The 23,955-nt window shown below is 40.5% G+C and overlaps 1 protein-coding gene across 1 annotated transcript in view; it reads right to left on the reverse strand.

Moving 5' to 3' along the window:
- The window catches only part of l(2)k14505 (ATP synthase mitochondrial F1 complex assembly factor 2 homolog l(2)k14505), a 66,558-nt gene extending 60,152 nt beyond the window's left edge, over positions 1-6,406 (reverse strand). Inside the window, exons 1-3 of the mRNA XM_067091075.1 lie at positions 6,249-6,406; positions 1,996-2,109; positions 1,682-1,788 (exon numbers count right to left, since the gene is read on the reverse strand). Of these exons, the coding sequence (XP_066947176.1) occupies positions 1,682-1,788; positions 1,996-2,083 (195 nt within the window). The 5' untranslated portion in view covers positions 2,084-2,109; positions 6,249-6,406. The remainder of the gene's footprint in view (positions 1-1,681; positions 1,789-1,995; positions 2,110-6,248) is intronic.
- Positions 6,407-23,955: the final 17,549 nt, after the last annotated feature.

A 23,955-nucleotide genomic window follows, 5' to 3' on the forward strand; every position in this document is an offset into this window, starting at 1 on the left:
CACAGAATGGTAGACCTCTAGTTCTCTCTTGAACCTCATTGTGAACAGGTCTATTGAGGGTCTTGCCCACAGATGAAAGAGCCTGTTTGCAATGTCCTAGTGCAGAGACTACTCTGTCCCTATGGCCTGACTCTGACGACTCAGACTGTCCGCCACTACATTCCTCCTGCCTGGGATATACCTGGCAGAGAGATCCACTGAATAATCTATCGTCCATTGATGGGAGCACCGTCAGGGAGTGTAGTTGGCATGACACCAGCCTCCCTCTCCCAAAACTTCCATAGACTAAGCTATAGAAAAGTGGGAAGGAGTAAAATCTTCCAAAGAAATCTTAGCAACTGGAGGACATGGCAAAGAGGAGACAGAACAAGAAGGAGCATGCAGTACATCCACTGAAGGAAGGAACCCCCTTCCAAGATGGAGTCTCCGACTTCCTCCTATGCTGCCTCTTCTTGGCAAAAACCCTCCACTGCTCAGGAGGACAAGAATGAAACTCAGGGCATGAATTAGTGATATGACAATCATTATCTCTACATCGGCTACACGTAGAATGGGGATCAGTCTCAGCCAATGCCAAAAAGCGAGAACAAGGATAACCATCAACGCCAGGACACATCCTCTGATGCTTGGAAAGCCTGGCAGAAAATGGAGGCTGGGATCATTCTTGCTGATGCATGATCACACAAAAGTACACAGCACACAAAAACACAGAATCACCCATGCAAGCAACACAATCAAAACAATTAAGCAAAAAAGATCAGCTTTGGAGAGACAAGCTAAAGCACGTCTTCCTACGAGGGCGCCATTTCTTTTGCTATATGCGTGAAGGAACTTGACGGTTGCCATCTAGGTCTATCGGCATACCTCATTGCAACAATTCCCTGTTTGTTATTTTTACCGGTTTACAGCTGGCGCTAGAAGAATTATCCATAAGTTAAGACCCAGGTTTGTTCCACATATGAACAATCTTGTTTTTCTTGTTCTGGCCTCTGATTATGAAGGTTTTACATGGACAGAAAACACATGAACTACTTTTTTAAATAATTTTAAATTTTTATTGTACTTTTCACTTTTTTGTCCATCAGCATCTCCCTCCATTTCAATTTACAAAAAAATTACTTACTTCATTCTGGCTCATCCTGCTACCAGTTCACAATTATTGGCATTGTTCTGCATCAGTACCAATTGTTTGTGTACCTGCTCTTTTACATCTTACCTCTCAAACACAAATGTAACAACCCTTTTAGTACTTATCTCCACCACTTCCCTACTTTTTCCTACAATTATTCATGCATTAACTGTCTTAATTTTCTACTGAGTTTATTTTTTTTTTTTATGGAATTCTTCACACCACCTGCCTACTTAAAGAATGCTGAGTACTGGGGGCCACTTCATATGGAAACTCGTTTATTATCGGACCTGTCATCTTGTTTATAAATTTGAGATGACCTTACTGACAAAATCAACCCAACCAATTTGACCTAGCTTTTGGCTCGCTGTTGTACGGTCATTAACTCATTTGTGAATTTTATAATCCGCAAAGTGGAAATTTTGATTGTTAGGTATTCTAAAGGGCCCTACTTTTTTCTGTGTGTAGTATCTCAACAGATGGTGACACTTTGGCCAGCTTACTATCTAAACTAAAATACAATAGAAACAGCAAAAAATTTACATTCCTCACCTGTAAGACTTTTCCAAGAGGGGTTTTTAATTTTCTATGATCAAGGCTTATCTCGTACATATCACCTGTCCCAGCAACACCTACATTTCTATAAAATCTTTTTCTTGCTGTAAAATAAAACATTATTGTTATCATATCCACTCTCCACATCACTTATATTATTATCATACTTCCCTCAAGACAAGATTGAAAAAATTTATGAACCTAAAAGCAGTTTTTTCTAGTAGACACTACTTCATATCCACATAATAAAACACTACTTCAACTCTTAACAATAATGATACACAGTACTGTACTTGTGAAAAACAACCTACCTTCTGCCATAGAACGACATGTTGTGATGGTAACTGGAAGCTGTGAGAGAAATGGATATGCTTTCCTTACCAGACTCACAGGTAGCATTGCAATAATTCTATCTGTAGGCAGACCTATAATAAAAAAAACATACTGTAAGTCTTTGACATATTACGGAAGATAGTACATTCATTTTCAGTTTCAATTACATACAATACTTAGATTTCTTTTAAGATATCAAAGTCTAGTAAAAAAAAAAACACACAAATGCAATACTAAACAGATATCACGACTTTTATCTACAGGTTGCTAACAAGATAGTTACATGGAAGCAGGCAGATAATTCACTCCTTAGGTGGGAGGTATTATTTATAGTAACAAGACTGGTCTTCTTTCATAATCATCTAGAACAGTTATGTGTATGAAGGTGAAGGATAACTCTTGTAAACTCCTGTTTTCAGAGCACCCCTTGACCTCTAGCCTATATGCATGGAAGGGTAGGTAGCAATATGGGCTAAAGGAGGACATCACTGTCTGTAATTTTCACTTTGTGCTTATTTTCTGAAACCTCACACTTTTCTATTGCCATATTTCTCATTCACAATGACTTCCACCCCTAGAGGAAGTGTGGGTGCAAACAAGAATATGGTAAAATGAATCAGTAATAACAAGGGAGAGATGTTATAATTTCTCAAAGATCCTCGTGTTACTCCTTCCATGAATGAATGCCCAAACCTGCCAAAACAGTTTGTCTATAGACATCAAGTAAACTACCAAGCATGTAACAGTTAAATGAAGGATTCTTGAAAGCTTAAACAATGTGCATGTGGGTTTTCCATAACTACATTTAAAGGATCTTGTTTGGAAAATGCTCAAGTACAAGTCTGAGGAATCCATCATATCACAAATGCATTCCTTCAAAGACCTTTGCATGTTACGCTATCAGACATAACCATCACCAAATATAACAAACCTTGGTGAACTGAGAATCTTATTGTCCTTAAAGAACAGAAAGCTACTTCAAAACTTACTGTCAGTAGAGAAGAAAATGTTATTAAAGCATAAAAAAAAGTTTGGAAAGTTGACATTTAATGTAGGACATCCCCCTCATACAGTATACGGGTGTTTAGTGGCAAAAATCAAATCTAAAAAATTTTTTTAATTGTCTAATCTAAGGATGCTGTTACTCATGTGTACTTGATAAAGAGATTAAATTTATCACAGCAAAGAGTGCAATATATAGTGATCAGTGGAGATGCTACAGAGGATTGGTGTCTGAGGGTAATGAGAGCCTCACTTAAAACTACTCAGAGAATTTTGTTATTCCCAAAACAAGCACTTCCAGGGTGAGTCTGAAACAACATTTTTTTTACCAATATACTAGTTTCACTTTTATCCAGCAGCACAAGGAAGGAGAAAGACTGTTACTTCATCCTGAATGCTGCCAAACTCTATGACCATCTGAAAATTCCTATTTCTTAGCAGTGTTAAACACAGCCTACAACTTCTTAAACTCAAAATAAGCAACACCAACAAGATAAGGGCAGTCCAAGATGTAGAGCCAATGGTTATGTAGGTTAGGTTACAATGTATCCCCAGAATTACCATTATCACACTTACTTGGGGGACAGTTAAGGGTGTACATGAGGGTGTTTAGTACCCCAGGCAGTTAAGTCACTACACCCTATGTTGGGTTAGCTTAGCTTACAGTGTACAGACAGTCCCCATTTACGATGGGGCCGGCTTACGACGTTCCAAGGTTACGACGCTTTTCAAATATATTCATCAGAAAATTATTTCCTGGTTTACGACGCATGTTCCGGGGTAACAATGCGTTGTACGCCAATCCGATAGAAGAAATATGGCTCCAAAACGGCAGATTAATCAGTATTTGGAGTTTTTTTATGAAAAACTCAATAAAAATGCAGTTTACATCGTTTTCAATACACCCAAAGCATTAAAAGTAAGGTTTTCTTAGGATTTTTGATGTTTTTTGATGATTTTCCTGTTTACGACGCAGTGTTGGAACGGAACCCACGTCGTAAACCGGGGACTGCCTGTATCTGCTTTTATTGAACTTCCCCTTGTAATAAATTATTGGGCTTTTCTTTTGCTTTAAATTCTAGTAATAACAGATGAAGGATACAGTTTTCCTCTTGCTTCTCATGTACTCTGACCATATTTTACCACTGGTGGGTGTCCACTAGGTCTATTCACTCATTCTGGTTTGGCCCTAATCAAAAACCGTCTTTTACACATAATAATCAGAAGCAAAACTGGCTGAAAACAAGACATACTTTACTAAGAAATAATGATTTTCAGCAGTCTTATGCACTGTAATAATTAACAATAGCCAGCTTCATCCTTACTATGAGTTTGGTATTTGTCAAGCTGACATAAAAAAAAGTTGTAAATGTTGTGGAAGTAACCTAAATACCACACTGTTTTTCAAGAGATATTTTCTGTATTTGTACCATTATAAAACACTAAATACAGTAATAGGATCTGATATAACAAGCATTCATTTAATCTATCAAATGACGCCAACCTATTACCAATAAATTAGCTATGACATGCTGCAAAGTAAGGATGGGAAAGGCAATATGCATTAACATCAAAATCTGGAATGCCAACTTTTAAAGTTAAAAAACAAAACAGAGTATCAATTTACTTTAAAGCATTATAGTATTTTTGACTTGGAAAAAATAATTTTCCTATGTTTTAATGTGCTTTGAATTTTTCTTGACATTTTCCTTAGTAAACAAGTACTTTTAGTGATAACGTACCCAACCCTTGTACCCTATAATTCAGGGGAACGCAGTAGGCAGGTGGGGTTTTTGGATGGGGGGAATCACAAAATGAGTGAAATACAAAAACTTAATAACACTGGTAGTACTCGTTCTGATTAAGGTAAGTTTACAGAATGTTTCCAAACTAATATCATGCACTAGAATAAGGATGTGGTACCCTAGGTTAGGTTAGATTAGATGCAATTAGTTAAATACAGAAATGTTCAAAGCACACATTAAAACCTATGAAAACTATTTCAAAGTCCAAAATGCAATAATGGTTTACAGTAAAATTTTACCCAAATTAGAAATATACTGTATACATTATGGACCAGGCTAATGTTTTGCTTTAGGTAATAAGTACGAAAAGTTATTTATTTTTCAATGAAATAACAAAAACAGAAAATAGACAAATTCTGGTTCTCACTGTAGATTAATTTTTAAGTCTGTTTCTACATATGCTAGGATAGCATAAGCGGGGTAACACATTATGGCTAACGCAAGAAAAAATGGTTCAGCTTAAAAATAATAATAAGGAGCAAGTGTAGAACCATAAGAACAGGTTCCTCAGACAAAAACAAACCTAACCTTTCCTAGAATACCGTGCCCTGACCTAACCAGACCTTACCTTCCTAACCTCACTTACAGCGCCGTGCCCTTACCTGGCTGGGAGAGCTTTCTACCCCGCAAGAGCTTCGCCCTCCCCCCACCACCGACTCACCTAAGTAACACCAAAGGTATTTCTAAGCAACAGCTCCACACAGACGATCACCTTGGAAATTGATTTTTCTTATACTTTTAGTGTTGCTGAAAAAGGAGGTGGCGTTGTTTATTGTCGGTCAATTATTACTAACCTCATGTCTCTGTCCAACATGGTTAGGATCCCTATGGGAATGCAGGGTTTTGGGTGGGGGAAATCGCTGAAAGAAAGACCGGACTATCATGTAGTTTTTATGGAATGGTTCCACGCATGCGCAAGTCATTAGGGAGCCCTATGTTCAAGAAGGAACTATATTAACCTAACGTACCCTAACCTAACATAGCAGGTCACGTTACTTAGCCAGGGGCAGCGCCCCCAGTGAAGGAAACTCCACTTCTTACCAAAAGCTCCCCATAACACTATGCTTGCACGATAGCATTCCAGGATAGCCAGCATACAACTTCTGAGGTTAATTACAGTCGACTGACAAAAATAAGGGTCAATTCTTGATAGCCCAAGCAACCAAAATACTATAGGAAAAATTAATTTCCAAAGTAACACCTCATGCGGAGCTATTGCTTAGTTCTACGACATTAAACATCGGAAAGGCCTGACTGATCCCGTCGTTCTGCAAACACCCAAAACATTAACTTTATTACTAGGTTAGTCCTAAAGCTCTAATTATTGTGAGGCAGGCTAACCATCCCTGCCGGTGAGTGATTAACTAACCCTGGATTTACCAGAGATTGCCAGTTAGGCGGAGAATTTACTCATTTCTGCGTACCTTTGAAGACACTTATCCTTTTATTATGACAAAACACCGTTGTCACCAAGAATAATCACCACACTTGACAGATTAACTGCGACTTCAGCCTCGAATACAGACGATTTGTTTACGCAGACGGGAGCTTCAAAGAGCACGTGTAGCTATGTACCGGCACCTCATTTTTCTCAATCCTCTTTAACGCATTACAAAAAGGAACATGCATTAGATTAGGTTTTAGAAGAAGAAACCAGGAAGGTGAAAGATTGTTAGAACTAGCAGAAGCTATGAATCTTGTAGTCTTGAATACTCAGTTTGAGAAAAGAGAAGTCATATGGTAACATATAAAAGTGGACAAAATGAGACACAAATTGATTATGTTTTGGTTAGGAAGGAAGACAAGAAAATCATTATGGATTGTAAGGTTATTCCAAATGAATCTGTTGTAGCACAGCATAAACTGGTAGTGGCAGATTTTAGGCTGAAAGCGATAAGGAAAAGAAAAGCCCCAGCCAGGAATAAGAGGATTAAAACTTGGAAGCTGAAGGGGGAGAAGGCAAGAGAGTTCAGAAGTAAAGTGGAAAGAGCCAGAGAAGAGATATGTGAGTGGAATGTCAGAATCGCCTGAGGAGATATGGGATGATATGAAAGAGACTGTGGTGCCAGCAGCTGCAGAGGTGTGTGGGAGGACAAGTGGTAAGCAGCAACAGGAAAAAGAAACATGGTGGTGGAATCAAGAGGTTCAAACAGCTGTGAAGGAAAAGAGTATAGCTGGAGGAGGGTGGGAAGAAGATAATAACTACCAAACAAGAGAGGAGTATAGACGGACAAAGAGAAAAACAAAAGAGAATGGTAGCGATTGCAAAGGTAGAAGCCAGGAGAGAATGGTATAAGATGGGAACACCGGAGGGAGAAGAGATAAGCTACAGAACTGCAGAAGCGAGAAGAAAAGACAGGCAGGATGTAGGGGAGGTAGGAATTACTGAAGATGAAAATGGAAATATATTAATTGAGGAAGAGGAAGTCGGCATAAGATAGAAAGACTGTTTTTCACAACTATTAAACAATGAGAATGAGTGTGAAGAACTGGAAAATGTTCCTCCAGTAGAAGGACCAGTAGCAAACATCAGAATGAGTGAAGTCGAGAATGCTATAAAGAAAAGGAAAAGTAAATAAAGCTGCAGGAAAGTCAGAGGTAACAATAGAAATTATTAAAGCACTGGGAAATCTAGGCAAAAGAGTGGGTGCACACTCTATTGGAAAAGATCTGTGACGTAGAGGAAATGCCAAGGGACTGGAGCAATAGCTGGATGATGAAAATGTATAAACAAAAAGGAGACGTGTTAAACTGTGGGAACTACAGAGGAATAAAGCTTTTGAAGCATGTATTCAAGATACTAGAAAGAATAGTAGAAGGAAGGTTGAGTGAACTGATAGATGTACATGAGCAGCAGTTCGGGTTTATGAAAGGAAATAGCACAGTGGATGCTATTTTTATAGTAAGACAAGTCCAAGAGAAGTATCTAGAAGGAAACAGGAACGTTTACTTGTGTTTTGTTGATCTTGAAAAGGCGTATGACAGGGTACCAAGAAGAGTAGTCTACTGGTGTTTGAGAAAGAGAGGAGTACCAGAGACGTTGGTAAGGTTAGTGAAGATGATGTATGAGGGTGCAAGAACTACTGTACAAACAAAATATGGGGAAACTGAGGGTATTGGTAACTTATAAAATAAGTTGCCAATACACGATATGAAATTGTAACCTACATTTTTGAAAGGAGCTCTACATCAAATTACGACTTGTAAGACAATTCCAGCCCCCCGCCCCCTCCATAACTAATACGGCAAAATTGTAACCACTAAACACCCCTGGGTTACGTGGTATTATTTCATATTGGCAACTTATAAAATTTTACCAAACTGAGACATTCCCTGTGGAGGTGGGCCTCCATCAGGGAACAGCTATGAATCCATTCTTGTTCCTCGTCGTTACAGACACACTGACATCAGAATTAAGGAACAACGATGAACGGTGGGATCTGTTGTTTGCTGATGATTTAGTCATTATAGCAGACACAGAAGAGGAACTGCAAGAAAGGGTTTTCAGCATGGAAAGGAGCCCTAGAAAGGAAAGGACTTAAAGTGAACATTGGAAAGACAGAGCTAATGACTAGTAGTAGAGAAGGACATGAAGAAGTAAACATTCGAGTGGAAGATGGTAGCCTACAGTGCTAAAGCAGAACAATGAGTTTAACTATTGGGATCAATAATAACAGAAGAGGGAGGTACTGAGAAAGCAGTGAGACAGAGAGTGAAAGAAGCATGGCGAAATTGGAGAGAAGTAACTAGAGTTGTTTTAGACAAGAAAATGCCATTAAAGCTCAAAATGAAGATTTATAAGACAGTTATCAGGCCCGTACTATTATATGGGGCAGAAACCTGGGCACTTGAGAGGAAAGAGGAGGGATTGTTGGAAAGAACCGAGATGAGGATGGTGAGATGGATTGCTGGAATATCACTACTGGAAAAGAGGGAGAGTCAAGATATAAGAAGAATGTGTGGTACATGTAATGTAAAGGAGAAGGCTAGGGGAGCTTGTTTGAGATACTATGGCCATGTAATAAGAAGGGAGGAGGTGGAACCAATCAAGAGAGCTAAGAACATCCCAGTGATGGGGGGGAGGAGTGTGGGGCGTCAGCAGATCAGATGGATGGATGTGGTGAGGAGGAATATGGGTGAGGTGGAACGTGGGGAAGAAGATGCTGGGAATAGAAATAGATGGAGAAAGTTAACTCGAGCCGCCGACCCTGCTATACAGTGGGACTAATAAGGTCGAAAGAAGAAGAAGATACATTTCACGAAAATGTTATAAATATAATAGATGTGGCGAAAATCTGTAACCTACATTTTGCAAACTTAGCACTAATGCAAAACTGCCCTGACAGTAATAAGGGAAATAAAGACAAAAGAAACAGGCACTTGACATTTTGGGTGTTATGTTTTTCAGCATTAAACTGAAAAAATTTTTTTATTATTTTATTTAGGACACTAAAACTAATAAGTGCGTCAAGAACAGAACATGTAATTCCAAAACATTTAGAGTGAACGGGTGAGTACTCCGGCACATGTAAATATTATTTTAATTTTGGTCGTCTAATCTTACACAATCAACAATGTGTGGGGAATATACAACATAGCGCAGACGTGCTAAAAAAAATTTTTTTTTTTTTCAAAGGCTAAGCAGAGAAACGGAAAAAAAGTCTCGTTGCATTACAGTTATTTATCTATAGACATGAAGAGTAAAACAACCTCAGGTTATAAGAATAGAGTGAAATCATATGTATTCATAAAAGCAAAGAAATTAAGATTACTGACAAGTAAGGTATCTATTGCAGAATATATTCTTTACCCTATGAGTCTGTGGACCAGTAAAACTCATTCGATAAACTGTTATGGAATTTGCCCAGATTAGCAGAGTGAGAGAATGGAAAATCCAAGTATGACACTGGAGTCTGGAAAGGAAAGCTTTAGATCTGAGGTTAGTAAAACAAAAATATGTGTATTAAAGTTAATGAGGATAGATTGTAGTTAAAGACAGTTTTAAACAGCTAGTGATAATGATATAAGTAACATGTGAAGGGGAAGCATTTTAAAACCGAAAGTTTCCTGACTGGAACGGAGAAATGTCAGTGGAGTTGCGTGCGTGTGACGACAGAATAGAAAACCTGAGTTGAGTCTAAAACTCTAGACTTAGCAAAAATGTGTAGCTGGCGGATTTTGCGTTGTTTACTCTAATGTGTAAAAGTGACAAGACTGATGATTTGGTCATGCTGTAGGGAGAGAGAATAACAGCCCACTAAGTATTGTATGGAAAGCAAGGTCACAAAAAACATCATGAAGGTATGATAGGTTAGGTGATCCGGTGGCGCACAGAAAGATATAAACGAAGTTGGATTGGGTAAGGATTTTGCCATGGAAAGAAGCCTTTGGGGCATCTCCAAATTATTTAAGAAATTTGCAAAAAGGAATATATAACTAAAACAAAGATATCAATTGGTTAATTTATCTCACAGCTTTCACACTTCTGACTGTGAAAAATCTGAAGAAACCAGGCTTTTATTCACAATGTTGTGAACGGGTACTAGACTTACAAGAGAGGACCCTAGTGTGACCATAACTGGATTGGAATGGAACATAAAATTAAGGCCAAAGGGCAAGCGCTGGGACCTGTGATGGTATTTAGCGCCGAGAATAATGTTGAGTCAATTGTTAGGAAAGGATGGAAAAACGTAAAAAATCTATCGGGAATAGGAGGTGAACAGAAATAAAAAAGAATGGAAAAATATTGCAGTTGAGATGGGCCAACTTTGACACAGGCAGACAGTATTTGGCAGCAATTTTAAGGGGATGACTATAATTGATAATATAACTGAAATGTTCATGATCTTATCATGTAGTCTCAAAGTTTGTTGTAGATTTCGCCATCTAAATCAACAAAGAAACTCATTTAATTTATTGCTAAATTGACACATATTTTATTAAAATGATTTAGGTTTTTATCGAGATGAGATTACTAGTTTTCTAACTTGCAATCATTATAATGATTGCAAGTTACTTAAAACACTCTTTCATCTCATGGAATAAACCTAAATCATTTTGCCAAATATGTGTCATCGTTTAGCAATAAATTCTGAGTTTTATTTCCTCATAAATCGTCCAAAGAGTGTTGCTTTTCGTAATCCGACTCAGCATCATCATTACATAATATTCTCTATGCTAGCAATCAATATCTTTTGCTCTTAAAGTTGTTGCCAAATACTGTCTGCCTGAGCATCAAAGTTCGCCACATCTCAGCTCCGATATTTTTCGTTTGCTTTTTATTTCTGCCAAGCACTTCCTCTCCCCCCAGGTAGATTTCTTTTTCCGTTTTTGGGCGCCACACATCCTCTCCTAACAATTGACTCAACATTATTCTCGGGGCTAAATACCCTCATAGGTCTCAGCGCTTGCCCTTTGACCTAAATTTTATGTCCCATTCCAATCCAGTTACGGTCACACTGGGGTGCTCTCTTGTAAGTCTAGTACCCGGTCACAACGTGGTGAATAAAAGCTTGACATCTTCAGATTTTTCACAGTCAGAAGTGTGAAATTGGTAAGATAAATTAGCCAAGTGATATCTTTGTTTTAGTTATATATTCCTTTTTTCAAATTTCTTAGGTAATTTGGAGATGCCTCTTGGCGCGTATAATTTGAGAGGAAAGTACCGAAATAATAACAGAGGCAGGAGGGAAGGTAGGTGTGCGTCGGTATGAAATGATAGGGATGAATGAAAATGGTAAATGTATTCAGAACTTTACAGAGATCTATAATGAAATTTTCTCTGAACATTTTCATACCGACGCACACCTACCTTCCCTCGTGCCTCTGTTATTATTTCGGTACTTTCAAATTATGCGCGCCAAGAGGATTTTTGACGGTACGCTATTCTTTGTTTTCTTCTTCTTCTTCTTCTTCTTAATCTCTGTACTTTCCTTTTTGAAATTGTGTGTCATGTTGATTTTTGCTTTAGCACACGTGTTTGATTGTGCTTAGTCGTTTTTATCGTGTTCAAAATATATCACCTTATGAATAAATCATCGTAAACCATTCAGCATTCCCTTGTTATTTACCTATCCGGATAATTAGATGTATGAAAAATTCTTGCTTTTCTCACTTCCTTTTTTCCTGCATCTTCTCTATAGTTCATAACTTAAAAAAAAAATCCATTCTCTTCAGTTTCATATATGACAACTCGAAATGTGTAGTAACATAAATCTTGCTTTCCTATATGTCCAGGTAACATTTATTTTTTGCCGACTAACATTTGTTATTCTGTAACCGTTATCAGTTATATATATATATATATATATATATATATATATATATATATATATATATATATATATATATATATATATATAAATGTGTGGTTTTACTTATTATTTCTTTTATTCGATACCCTTTACACTTTTTTTTTCAGTCTGTAATCATTTATCCAGTTCAACAGAATTTTCAACACACAGAAAATCAAGCTTATTCATACTATATTGTAAGCTTGAAGGTCAAATGTTTATCACAGAGCAGGTTGCGTATGCATTTTCGATGCTAAATTATGATCTTTGGAATACCCAGCCTTTATAATTTTTCTATATCTTCTTCAAACCTGTGAAATACTTACACAACCTTTAGAATATTGGCGCCAATGTGCAATTATGGATTCTTCTGTTATCCTGACAAAGCTTTACGTATGACTAATATGCACTGACGATCGTAGTCGGCAATTCCAAGCTTTTTCTGTTTAGCTTTTTAGATAAAAGCAATAATAATAACGTATTATGCAATATGGTATAATTTGTTTAAATATTTGGATCTTTACTCAAGTATAGAGATTGACTTAACAAACTGACCATAAAATAATCCGCGAAACCCGAGTTCAACATAATTTCATTCCATTTTGGGATATTCGGGACCTTGTAAATGACTCTCCAAAATATACCTGGAACGACCCATCTTTCAAGTACTATTCCAAATGCTCCATCATCTAAGTCCAATATACTGTACCCTCCCTCTAAGACCTCCTGAAGACGCGTTAGTGGAGACTGGGCGGGTTCTTGAGGCCTACCTTTCTTGTCTGTGTTCTGTCCTTACTGGGAGTGAAGAGTAGGTGGCAATAAGCAAGCAGCTTCCGCGTTCCTCCTTTATCTATCGAGTTTAGTTACGTTTTTTCTTTTTTTACTTTTTTGTTTTCTCTTACGTTGTCTTACGCTGTTCATTTGTTTGGTGAGTATTCTCCGTCTTCAGCTCTTATTTGTAAGTTTTATTTCCTTCATTTTATTTTATTTCTAGTACGTTGTGTCTTGCATTGCTTGTTATATGATAATGTGGTCGTGAGGATTGGGGGGGGGGCGTTTGTAAAGGTAAAGATTGAAGGGGTTGGTATAGAGGAAGAGGAAGAGTGGGTGTTCCCTTGGGGTTGTACTGTAAATTGCCCCGTGCTGAAGTCTCATAAGGTGAGTTTTTGGTTATGCAATTTTCATGTTATTTTGAATTACAGCCTTACATTGCTTGTTATATCAAGCTGACGTTGCTACAAGCTTTCCAGACAGTAAAATTTCAATTTCACGTTGTATATAAATATCATTATATCGCAGTTTAATTCGAATATTATGTATAACAGTGATTAAAGCTGTTTTGGGTTCCTCGTTGGTCGAGTCGGTAGAGTTCTCGGCTAGCATTCTGCTAGGCCCGAGATCGAGTCTCCGGCTGGCCAATGAAGAATTAGAGGAATTTATTTCTGGTGATAGAAATTCATTTCTCGGCATAATGTGGTTCCGATTCCACAATTAGCTGTAGGTCCCGTTGCTAGGTAACCAATTGGTTCTTAGCCACGTAATACAAGTCTAATCCTTCAGGCCCGCCCTAGGAGAGCTGTTAATCAGCTCAGTGGTCTGGTTAAACTAAGGTATACTTAACTTTTTTGGGCACGAAATGGAAAACAATCCTCTCTCTCTCTCTCACACACGCTGGCCATTAATCAGGACAGCATAAGCGCTTCAGACAGAATCACTAGTTCTCTCAGGGCAATGCCACTTGGAGTAAGTCTAATAATTTATGGACAATTTATGCAATGAGCTCTCCAATTCTCAAATCTTTGTAGAAAAAAAAACTACAAGAGGGACGTGGCTTCGCAGGTGGAGTTGACGAGATCGACTACATGAAGTTATTGAAATTACGAAAAAAAAAAACCAATTGCTCGAGTGACCGAGTTTTAGATGATCGAAAACTAATAACGAATCAAAAACACCTGATTAAGAGATGGACAGTTGAAATGACTGAATTTATAGTAAATGTAGACTCGTGCTGCCGAGGGAGAAAGAAGACAGATTCATGCATTATTTTTATGAATGGTTTAGGCAAAATTTTCGCCGATATAGGTGAAGTAAACTGGAGAATGTAACCAGAGATGAAACCATAGAAAGAAAAAAGGAAAAATTTCCTATAAACAATGATACAGTAATTATTTCCATTTTTTATTTATTGTTTTTGATTGTATTACTATATGTGAATATGATTATTGTAATTTTAGGACGACTGCAGACTCAAAAATAGTCCTAGCATATTTAGAAGTATGAAAACAACTGTTCCAGTGTACCCAATGTCCAGATATACCGTGAATGTACCCATGCGTGGCATAAATTAAAAGCGAATATAGTCTAGACAAAAGTCCTGTAGTAAACGCAAGCAGAGCGCAAAAATACAATTCAAACACAGAAAGAAGACGATTAACTGCAGTTTTGCGAAGAGAAACGCCTCAAAAAACAGTAATAATTATGAGCACAGGCAACATTTTTATACCTTCTTCAGGAAGGGACACGCCCTTCGTAGCTTGTACGGAGAATTTAAAGGTGAGAAGAGTTCTTTCTGTGCGAGCGCGCTCGTATAGGAGGTCACAGTCGTTTAGATTCATTGTAAAGAGCAAAGTAGTTTTTCACTCGTATGTTGGTCAGATTGTTAGTAGTCTGAGCCTCGCTGATATCACAAAATAGCTGTTCAACTAATTACCTGTGAGTTTTAATTTTAAACACTGTATGTGTATTATATTTCATCATCACGCACAAACACATGCACACGTGCCTGCACAGCTTCGTCCCATGTACCATACAGTTGAATCGTTAAGATTTATAAGTCTAGACCTATTTATTTTCTCATAAAGGGCTGTTTTTCGTGTTGATAACCTTGCGTTTGTAACAACGAATTCCAAATTAGGGTTGCATATACAATATATATATATATATATATATATATATATATATATATATATATATATATATATATATATATATATATAGAGAGAGAGAGAGAGAGAGAGAGAGAGAGAGAGAGAGAGAGAGAGAGAGAGAGAGAGTATTTGTGCATCATGTGCCTTTTCCCTTATAGAAGGGGATGGCACCAGAAAAGTACAGCCCTCTGCGTTCTCAGCAAGTCTAGAAGGATGAAATTGTCAACCCCACGCCTTTTTTCTATACCCGAACAGCCGCTTGTAAATGTAACTATTTACAGCTTAGAGAACTCGTGTGGTAGGCCGGGAGCGATCCGCGGACGTAGCAAGAGTTAGCAGATCGCTGTGAAAGTATGAGGCATTGACAATACATAGCAATCTCTCAAAGAAACAAAAAATGGTGTTTTTGTTTCATGGATTATTCGATTTTTTCCACGTTTGCATGTAATATCAGTGTTTTGTTAGTGAGTACTATATGTATTATAGTCAGTTTCATTTAATCTGTCCTCTCACGGGTGAAGATGTGGCACATGCACAAGAATAGCACGTGATTGGCTGACAATCAACGCTTCCGATATTGTTGGCTTATCGTAATAAATATTAAACTATTTTTCCAATAAAGTATTTGAACGTTTATATAGGAAAAGAACCTCCTCTCCTTATATAAACCATAAACACGTTGATTTGTATTCATAATATAGCCTACCAACATATAAGCACACAAAAGACGATATTGTATCAAACAGTCATGGTCTATCTAGGCTATGCAAACAGTCTACTCAGATCAAACACAAACGAACAATGAGCTTTCAGTAATTATGATTTATCTCGTAAATATAGCTCAGACCAAGGTCTAAAGCTTTTCCTTAGACCTTGGCCCAGACCACACATAGACCTATGCTAAAAAATTGTTCAAAATCCCAATATTTTCTTATCATTCAACCTTTATTCTCTGTACTGTTTCATTGCACGTAAATAAAATAAATAACTTTATAATGGTACCAAAGTAATATCTACGACCGTAAATTGAGATAACCTTTAATACTGTTTACCGCTGAAACAGAAGCATGGACCAATAATGCTGGGCCTATGCTACTGATTCGCCAGGTATTTTATTTTACCGACCTTTTAAGCACACACTCATTTCACTACAGTCAAAATTACTTTCTTATTGTAACCTTCAATCTATCTAATTATCGTTTCACTGGCCAAGAAAAAAAATGTATGCCTAGGATAGCCTTTTATACCGTACGTACGTCATCAACACTACGGATGACGGGAACGGATTGGGATTTTAACGTTTACTAGATAAGTTATTTAGCTAAATAGTCCGAAAGTGCCTAAGCTCTGAGCTACCATAATTATTTGTATCCCCAAGGAGAAAAAAAAACGTATAAATATGCAGAAAAAGAAACACAATACCATTTCTATCATGCCACGTTATAACTGAAATATCCCGCCTTCCAGCCAATACAGAAGTGGTAGTTCCATTCACCTTGCTTATTTCGAACATTAGGCTACCCTACTCATGTAATTTGCACACAAGAAATTTTTAAAATATCTATTATTCCAACTCTCATAGCCAGATGTCTTTTTATGTATACCTACAATACGATAAAAATAACTGTTTAAAGTTCATCGTTCGTTTGCATTTGACCTTAGTAGACTGATACAACCTCGTCATTTGTGTGATTACCTCTTATAATATCGACATAAATCGGCATGTTTGTGATCTACATAATTGGGTGTGAGGGTTCTTTGTATGCATAAGTATTCAGATGTATTACTGAGGAAATATTTTGCACATTTATCGCAGTAAGCCCACGATATCGGAAACACTGATTTCAGCCAATAGAGAGCTAGCTATGCATATGCCACAGTTACCTAAAACCTACGTTGGTTTTGGACAGATGGAACGGAACAGACTACAGTAAGACATCTGTTGAAACTAATGTACACAAATTAACTGTAATAGAATATCAGAAATTCACCGAAGAGTAATTAATAAAGAGTTTAAAAATAAAGTCAAATGCATTTGGTAATTAAAGTTCATGGCAGTGCTATTAGCCACAAGTTTTTGCCAGCAGAAACCCGCTACAGCGCCTTCGGCAGAGAGCTGCTAGTATTCTACCAGGCTGTAAGACACTTCAGATACCTGCTGGAGGGGACCGAATTCACAATCCTAACAGATCACAAACCCTTGGTGGACGCATTTGCAAAGCAGGGAGATGCGTGGTCTGCAAGGCAACAGTGACACCTGACCGCCATCTCTGAATTCGGCTGCACCATCAACTACGTCCCTGGCAGGAAGAACCCAGTAGCCGACGCCCTGTCAAGGGTAGAGATCAATTCCCTTCACCTCGGCATTGACTACGAAGACCTGGCAAGAGAACAAGCAACAGACCCAGAGACGGCAGACTACAGGATGTGGAAGACGTGCCCTTAGCAAACGCAAACACAACTCTCCTCTGCGACACCAGCGCAGGCAGCCCCAGCCCCCTAGTGCCCGCTTCGAGGAGGAAGCAGGTGTTCGACATAGTCCACGGTCTCTCCCCATCCATCAGGGCGCACAATGGCGTACCTCATGACTGACAAATTCGTCTGGCAAGGCATCAACAAGGACGTCCGACAGTGGGCAAGGAGCTGCATCCCGTGCCAGGCGAGCAAAACATCCCGGCATACAAAGTCCAGGGTTGGCGACTTCCCCCAGCCTCATCGGCGTTTCGGCCACATCCACATCGACGTCGTCGGGCCTCTTCCACAGTCGGGGGGAGCCAGATACCTCCTGACGATCATAGACTGCTCCACCCACTGGCCTGAGGCAACCCCCATGGAGGAGGCATCAACAGCGTCATGCACAGAGGCCCTCCTCTCCAGTTGGATCAGCCGTTTCGGAGTGCCAGACAGCATCACCACAGACAGGGGTCCAGTCTTCCTGTCAGAGCTCTGGGTCTCCTGGGCACGCCTGATGGGTACAACTCTACACAGCACAACGGCCTACAACCCCGCAGCAAACGGCATGGTCGAGAGGGCGCACCGCTCTCTTAAGGCAGCTCTCATGGCACGTTGCACCGACGAGAGGTGGAAGGAACAGCTACCCTGGGTCCTGCTGGGTCTCCGCACCACACTGAAGGCAAGTGGCGGCGCCGCCCCTGCTGAGAAAGTCTATGGGGAGACACTGGCTGTTCCTGGAGAATTCCTGAGGTTGAGGGAACTCGCACCGAAGTTTGCCCCCTGCCATAAGACCTTCACCGACAGAACCAACACTCACAGCCCACCTGCCTTAGACCCCTGGGCCTACGTCTTTGTCAGGGTGGACGCCTGTCGGCTGCCCTTAACCAGGCCCTACAGGGGGCTCCAAAGAGTCATCAGGCAGGCCACCAAGGCATACCTCCTTAACATCCACTGGCAGGAAGACTGGGTCACCGTTGACAGATTGAAGCCAGCATTCCTGTTGGACAGTGAAGTACGCCAGGAAGCAGGCAGGCACCCCAGAGTTCCAACTCAGTACCTCCCTGCAGACACACCCACTCCCCAACCTAAGCATGGTCTGGGACAGCCCAGGGGACACATTGAGCCAACCCCAGATGTCGGTTCCACCCCACGCCCACAGTTCTCCAGGAGTAGGGGCCCACTCCAACTGCCTCAGCGTTTGAGTGATTAATGTTGTTTCTTCCAATAATTGCTCCTCTAATTATTATTTTTTTGGGGGGGAGTATTTGTAAGGGCATCAAATCGCCTCTCCATTCTTGTGTTTTGCTCTTCATACATACATTAATCATGTCATATATGTTACTTGTTATTATTTCAGATTCTTTATATTCTCATTGTATGCATCATTGTACGGCCTGTCTGCCGATATATATATCTGCCTTTTACATGTTCTGTAATGCATTATATATGTCTTTTTATGCCTGTTAACAAACACACCCTCTGTATGGACGCAGCGGGGGCCTCAGGTCGCCCGCTACCTTCCGTCCGCTTTCCTCATTATAAACACCTGTCGAGAATAATAAAGGATCAGTCTTTCACTTCTGACATTTCTTGAATCTTACACCAATCATTATTTCATAATAATTGTCTTGTGGTGGGGGAGTACTTGTAAAGATGTCAGACGTCTCTTCCTTTCCCATCAATCACGGTCATGTATCGTATTTATCAGCACAGCGAGAATTTCATGTATATATTTGTATGTAGGATTTCCTGGCCTTTTCGCCGATATATGTTTGATCAGTGTATGTACATTATGTCTCTTATTATTGCTATTCGACTGACTGTTAACAAACACAAATTGCTCTCACTCAGTGTACAGGTCATGGCAATCGAAGGTTGGGCACTTCGTTGCCGTCCGCACGCTGCTATGTACACCTGTGCCCAGGTAAATAAATCAGTCAGTGCCCACTTCTGTCTCTTTGACCCCACACTATCAAAATAAGCAGTTCTAAGTGTTTTAGAAGGGTTCTTAGTATTCACGTGTTTTAGCTATTCGTGGGGGATGTGGTACTATGCTCGGGTGTCAAAGAAGGGACATAGGGGTTCTGAGGAGGGTCTCTCACCTGCAGAGAGAGCACCTTGTTAAACTGATTCATCAGTACAACAACCTTGGGGAAGAGACCTTGGCTGCCGAGAGGTTGTTCCTTGAGTCTTGAAGCACTGGTCGGACCCTGCAAGGAATCCTTACCATCAGTCGAGCTGCCATGGTCGAAGCTTACTGAATTCTCTCGTCTCTGGTAGGGAGAACTCACTTCGAGCCAGCTGCTTGTTCAAGCCACTTCCGCCACCTCTCCCTCATCAGAAGAAATTCTACAAGCTCTCGGAGAAGTCAGTTCCTACAGCACAGGTTGACCCCGACTTAGTTCGTCTCATTCTGGGTCTGTTGTTGGAGCAGCTCCATGCAGAAGGCATCTCCCTCTCTCATCAGGAGTCAGCAACCCTGGAAGCAACTGCCATAGCAGCATTTCAAGCAGTCTCTTGGATGGACCATTGGTCCACCACAGTAGCCAAGATTATCACTTCCTCTTCGTCGCTCAACAACGAGGAAGTGGCTGACCTTAACAGACAGTTCCTATCTGGAGGTAGGACCATCACCTACATAGCCCACCAGACAGCTAACCTGTGGGCAAACTTGGCACTTAAGAGGAGAGACACAGTTCTCTACTTAGTTTCTAAGTTTGTTGATCCTGAGTTGATCTTGACCTTGAGGAACGGACCATTGCAGGGTTCCACTTCTCTCTTTAACAGGGAGCAAGTGGACACTGCGGTGGATCGTCGAAGAGCGGATGACAATGACCATCTCATCCACAGTGCAGTGGCAAAGACCTCCAGGCCTTCTCATGCCACTGCACCCCAACCCTTTGGTCAGGCTGCCCCTTCCTGTACTGGTCCTAGGAAACCCAGAATCCTAAGGTTCCTCACAGGAATATCCAGATTTCTTCTGCCCCCATCAGGAAGGTTGCAAACTAGCATCCCTTTCGGTCCTTTGCCTAGCCAGGTAGAGGAGCTAGGGAGAAGAAGAAGGGAGGAGTACGTTAAGGGCAGTGTTCCCCTCCACATGTTGCCACTGGTGGGGTGGTGCCTGTCGAGCCATTGGGCAACATGGCAGTGACATAGAGTGGAGACCTGGGTAGTGACTGTCCTTCAGGTGGCTATTTACTTCCCTCAACAACCTTCTGGTTCATCTACAAATATACATTCCCAGCTCGCTGAAGGACCTCATTCTACAGAACGAGATGAAGACAATGCTGAAGAAGGGTGCTGTGGAAGTCGTGAATGATTGGTCTCTGGGCTTTTACAGCAAGATCTTTCTTGTAGAGAAAGCATCAGGGGGATGGAGACTGATTATAGACCTATCTGCCCTGAACCGATTTATTTGCCAGACTCGGTTCAAGATGGAAACAACACAGTGTCAGTGCTCGCGGCCATCAGGGAGTCTGACTTCATGCTTATGGTGGACCTGCAAGATGCATATTTCCAGATACCCATCCATCAGTCCTGCAAGTACCTCTGCTTTATTCTCAACAGGACAGTGTACCAATTCAGGGCACTTTGTTTTGGGCTATCAACTGCTCCCCAGGTGTTCACGAGTGTTTGCCCTTACATCGGCTTGGGCCCATTCACACAGGATATGTCTTCTGAGGTATCTTGACGATTGGCTTGTCCTGGCAAACTCTCGTTCGAGGTTGCTCCAGGACAGAAATCGCCTCCTTGATTTTTTCACAGCCTAGGCATGGCGATAAATCTCAAGAAGTCAGACCTCATACCCAAGCAGAGTATAAAGTATCTGGACATGCTGATAGATACAGCGGTAGTGAGAGTCTTTCTCTGAGACTCCTGGATCAGCAGCTTCAAGGAGGCAGCGCAATCATTCCTGTCCTGACAGGAACAACCAGCTCAGATGTGGCGAATCTTTCTCAGTCACCTGTCGTCTCTGGAGAAGCTGGCCCTTAATGGGCGACTACACCTTCGTTCCCTCTGGTGGATAATGAAGGAGTTCTGGTCTCAAGCTAGGGACCAGTTGTCCCTTCCCATTCCTCCCTTGAGAGAAGTGAGACAGGATTTAGCCTGGTGGCTAGAAGACAGGAACCTTGTAATAGGAGTTCAACTTCATACCCTCCCTCCTGAGATGCTTCTGTTTTCAGACTCTTCAAGGGAGGGATGGGCAGCCACACACCTGGAGGAGTTACTAACCTCAGGTGTGTGTAACCAGAATGACAAGCACTTCCACATCAACATCCTGGAGCTCAAGGCAGCCTTTCTGGCTCTCCAAGAATTCCAGGATCAAGTGATGGGGCACTCTGTGGTACACATGAGCTACAGTACTATGGTAGTGCCATATGTCAACAAGCAAGGGGGACTAGTGTCTCTTCAGCTTCACCAGTTGACAGTGCAGGTGCATGGCACATTCACTGGAGTTGTCAGCCAGATACATTCCACATAAAAGGAATGCAGTGGCAGACAAACTCAGCCGTCAGAGTCAAGTGATAGGGGCAGAATGGTCCATACACCCAGATGTTGTGGAGAGATTGTTCAACCTTTGGGGGCGACCAGTGGTAGACCTTTTCGCAACCCGGCACAACAGGAAGTTGCCGGTGTTTTGCTCTGGCATCCCGGGCCCTTGGGCTATAGAGGAGGATGCTTTTTAGCACCCTTGAGACAATCTCGACATGTATGCTTTTCCTCCGTTCTGTCTTATTTGTGAGGCAATCAACAGGGTAATGATCACCACGAATCTCAGAATGACCCTGGTGGCTCCCAAATGGCCACATGCTGAGTGGTACTTGGATTTACTAGCTCTACCAAGACAGACCAAGAAAGGGGTGTCCATGAGCACACAATCTCTTTTTGGTTTCGTGAGACTATCAAGCGGGCATACTCAACGTCAAATGAAGAGGATTCGAATACATTCTGGCCCAGAGCTCACGAAATCAGGGGCATTGCTCTGTTCTTTTTATGCAGGAATAACTAATCAGTGCATCGGTTTGGTTGCATTAGATGCAGCTCACCTCCTTTTACCTGAGGGACATTGCCCATAGGTCCTTGGACACCTTTTCCTTGGGTCCTGTGGTGGCTGCTCAACAAGTTGTGTAGTTCATCCAGTTCCCCTAGCAGGACAGGTAGCATCTGGTTTAAGATGTATGTTCGCAGAAGTGAGAGTGAGTGTGTGTAACTGGCCTCCCTCCTTTCCCTTTCTCGTACCTTTCCTCTTACAGCAGGCAGAGGATAGGTTGTCAAACCATCATGTGCTGGATGGGCACAGATGCAGGTGAGTGATCAGCCATTCTATTTTTCCATTGTTATGGTCTAATAGAAACAAGTCCTGCCCTCTCTCTAGCAAGGGGAGAGAAAGATTGGCAATAAAACTAACCCGTTGCTTATCTTAGCTTTATTGTCTCCGACAAAGTGTTCTCCCAATACTTTTTTGTAGTAATGTTGTTTTCACACCTATTACTTTGAAAAGCCTGGAAGTCTGACAGTTGAGCACATGTTTGTTCCCCTGATCAGAGGCATGGGACTGCTCTCTTTGCTCGAAATTACACGACCAGGAAAAAGTCCTACGTGAGGCAAACCTCCAGTTGGTTAGGAAGTCTACTCAGATCCTCCCGCCAAACAGTAAGTCTTCCTATGTAAAGGCAATGGTTTGTATTCGTGTAGGAATAAATGACAAATTTTAGAAGTAATAATTTGTATTTTCCCTAACTTACAAACCTGAGGTCTTTAGATACATTGCTCACCTCTAGCCACCCCTCATTCTGATACTTGGCTATAAGGCAAGTGGTTGCGCAACTCAGGGAAGGGTCGAACAATCACTGAATCTCACTTGAAATCTCATGTGAACGGAATCTCCCTGGTTTCCAACCAGACAAGCAACGCTGAATCTCAAAAATGACTGAACCCAAGGCGCTGAATGAACACTGAAGACACATCTGCACGATACAGCAAACGTTGGTATGTTACGAATTATCTTCATATATACTTGAGATATATGTAAGGGGTAATAGTAAAAGTAAATACATATTAATTAATTTGTACTAGTATATAAAAAATAATGATAGATAAAACCATGAGTAACAGCAGAAAGGATGGAAATGATATAATAGTATTAATTACAATAATCATCATTATCAGTATTATGATTATTATTACCTCTTTTTACTGTCGAAATATGTACAGTAAACATTTTTTACCAAACATATGTAAATTATCTTTATGGCATTTATCCTTTAAAGAAATTTATTTCTCTTTCTCTGTACTTTCCCTACTTTGAAATATATTGAATGAATGCTCCTCTTCTCCGACACACTGAAGATCCCCTCTCTCTCTCTCTCTCTCTCTCCTCTCTCTCTCTCTTCCTCATTCTGTCTGTCTGTCTGTGCTGCGTTTCGAAACTTTCGTCTGTGGCATTTGTCTTGAGG

This window comes from Macrobrachium rosenbergii, chromosome 48 (assembly GCF_040412425.1).
Source record: "Macrobrachium rosenbergii isolate ZJJX-2024 chromosome 48, ASM4041242v1, whole genome shotgun sequence".
Taxonomy (NCBI): domain Eukaryota; kingdom Metazoa; phylum Arthropoda; class Malacostraca; order Decapoda; family Palaemonidae; genus Macrobrachium; species Macrobrachium rosenbergii.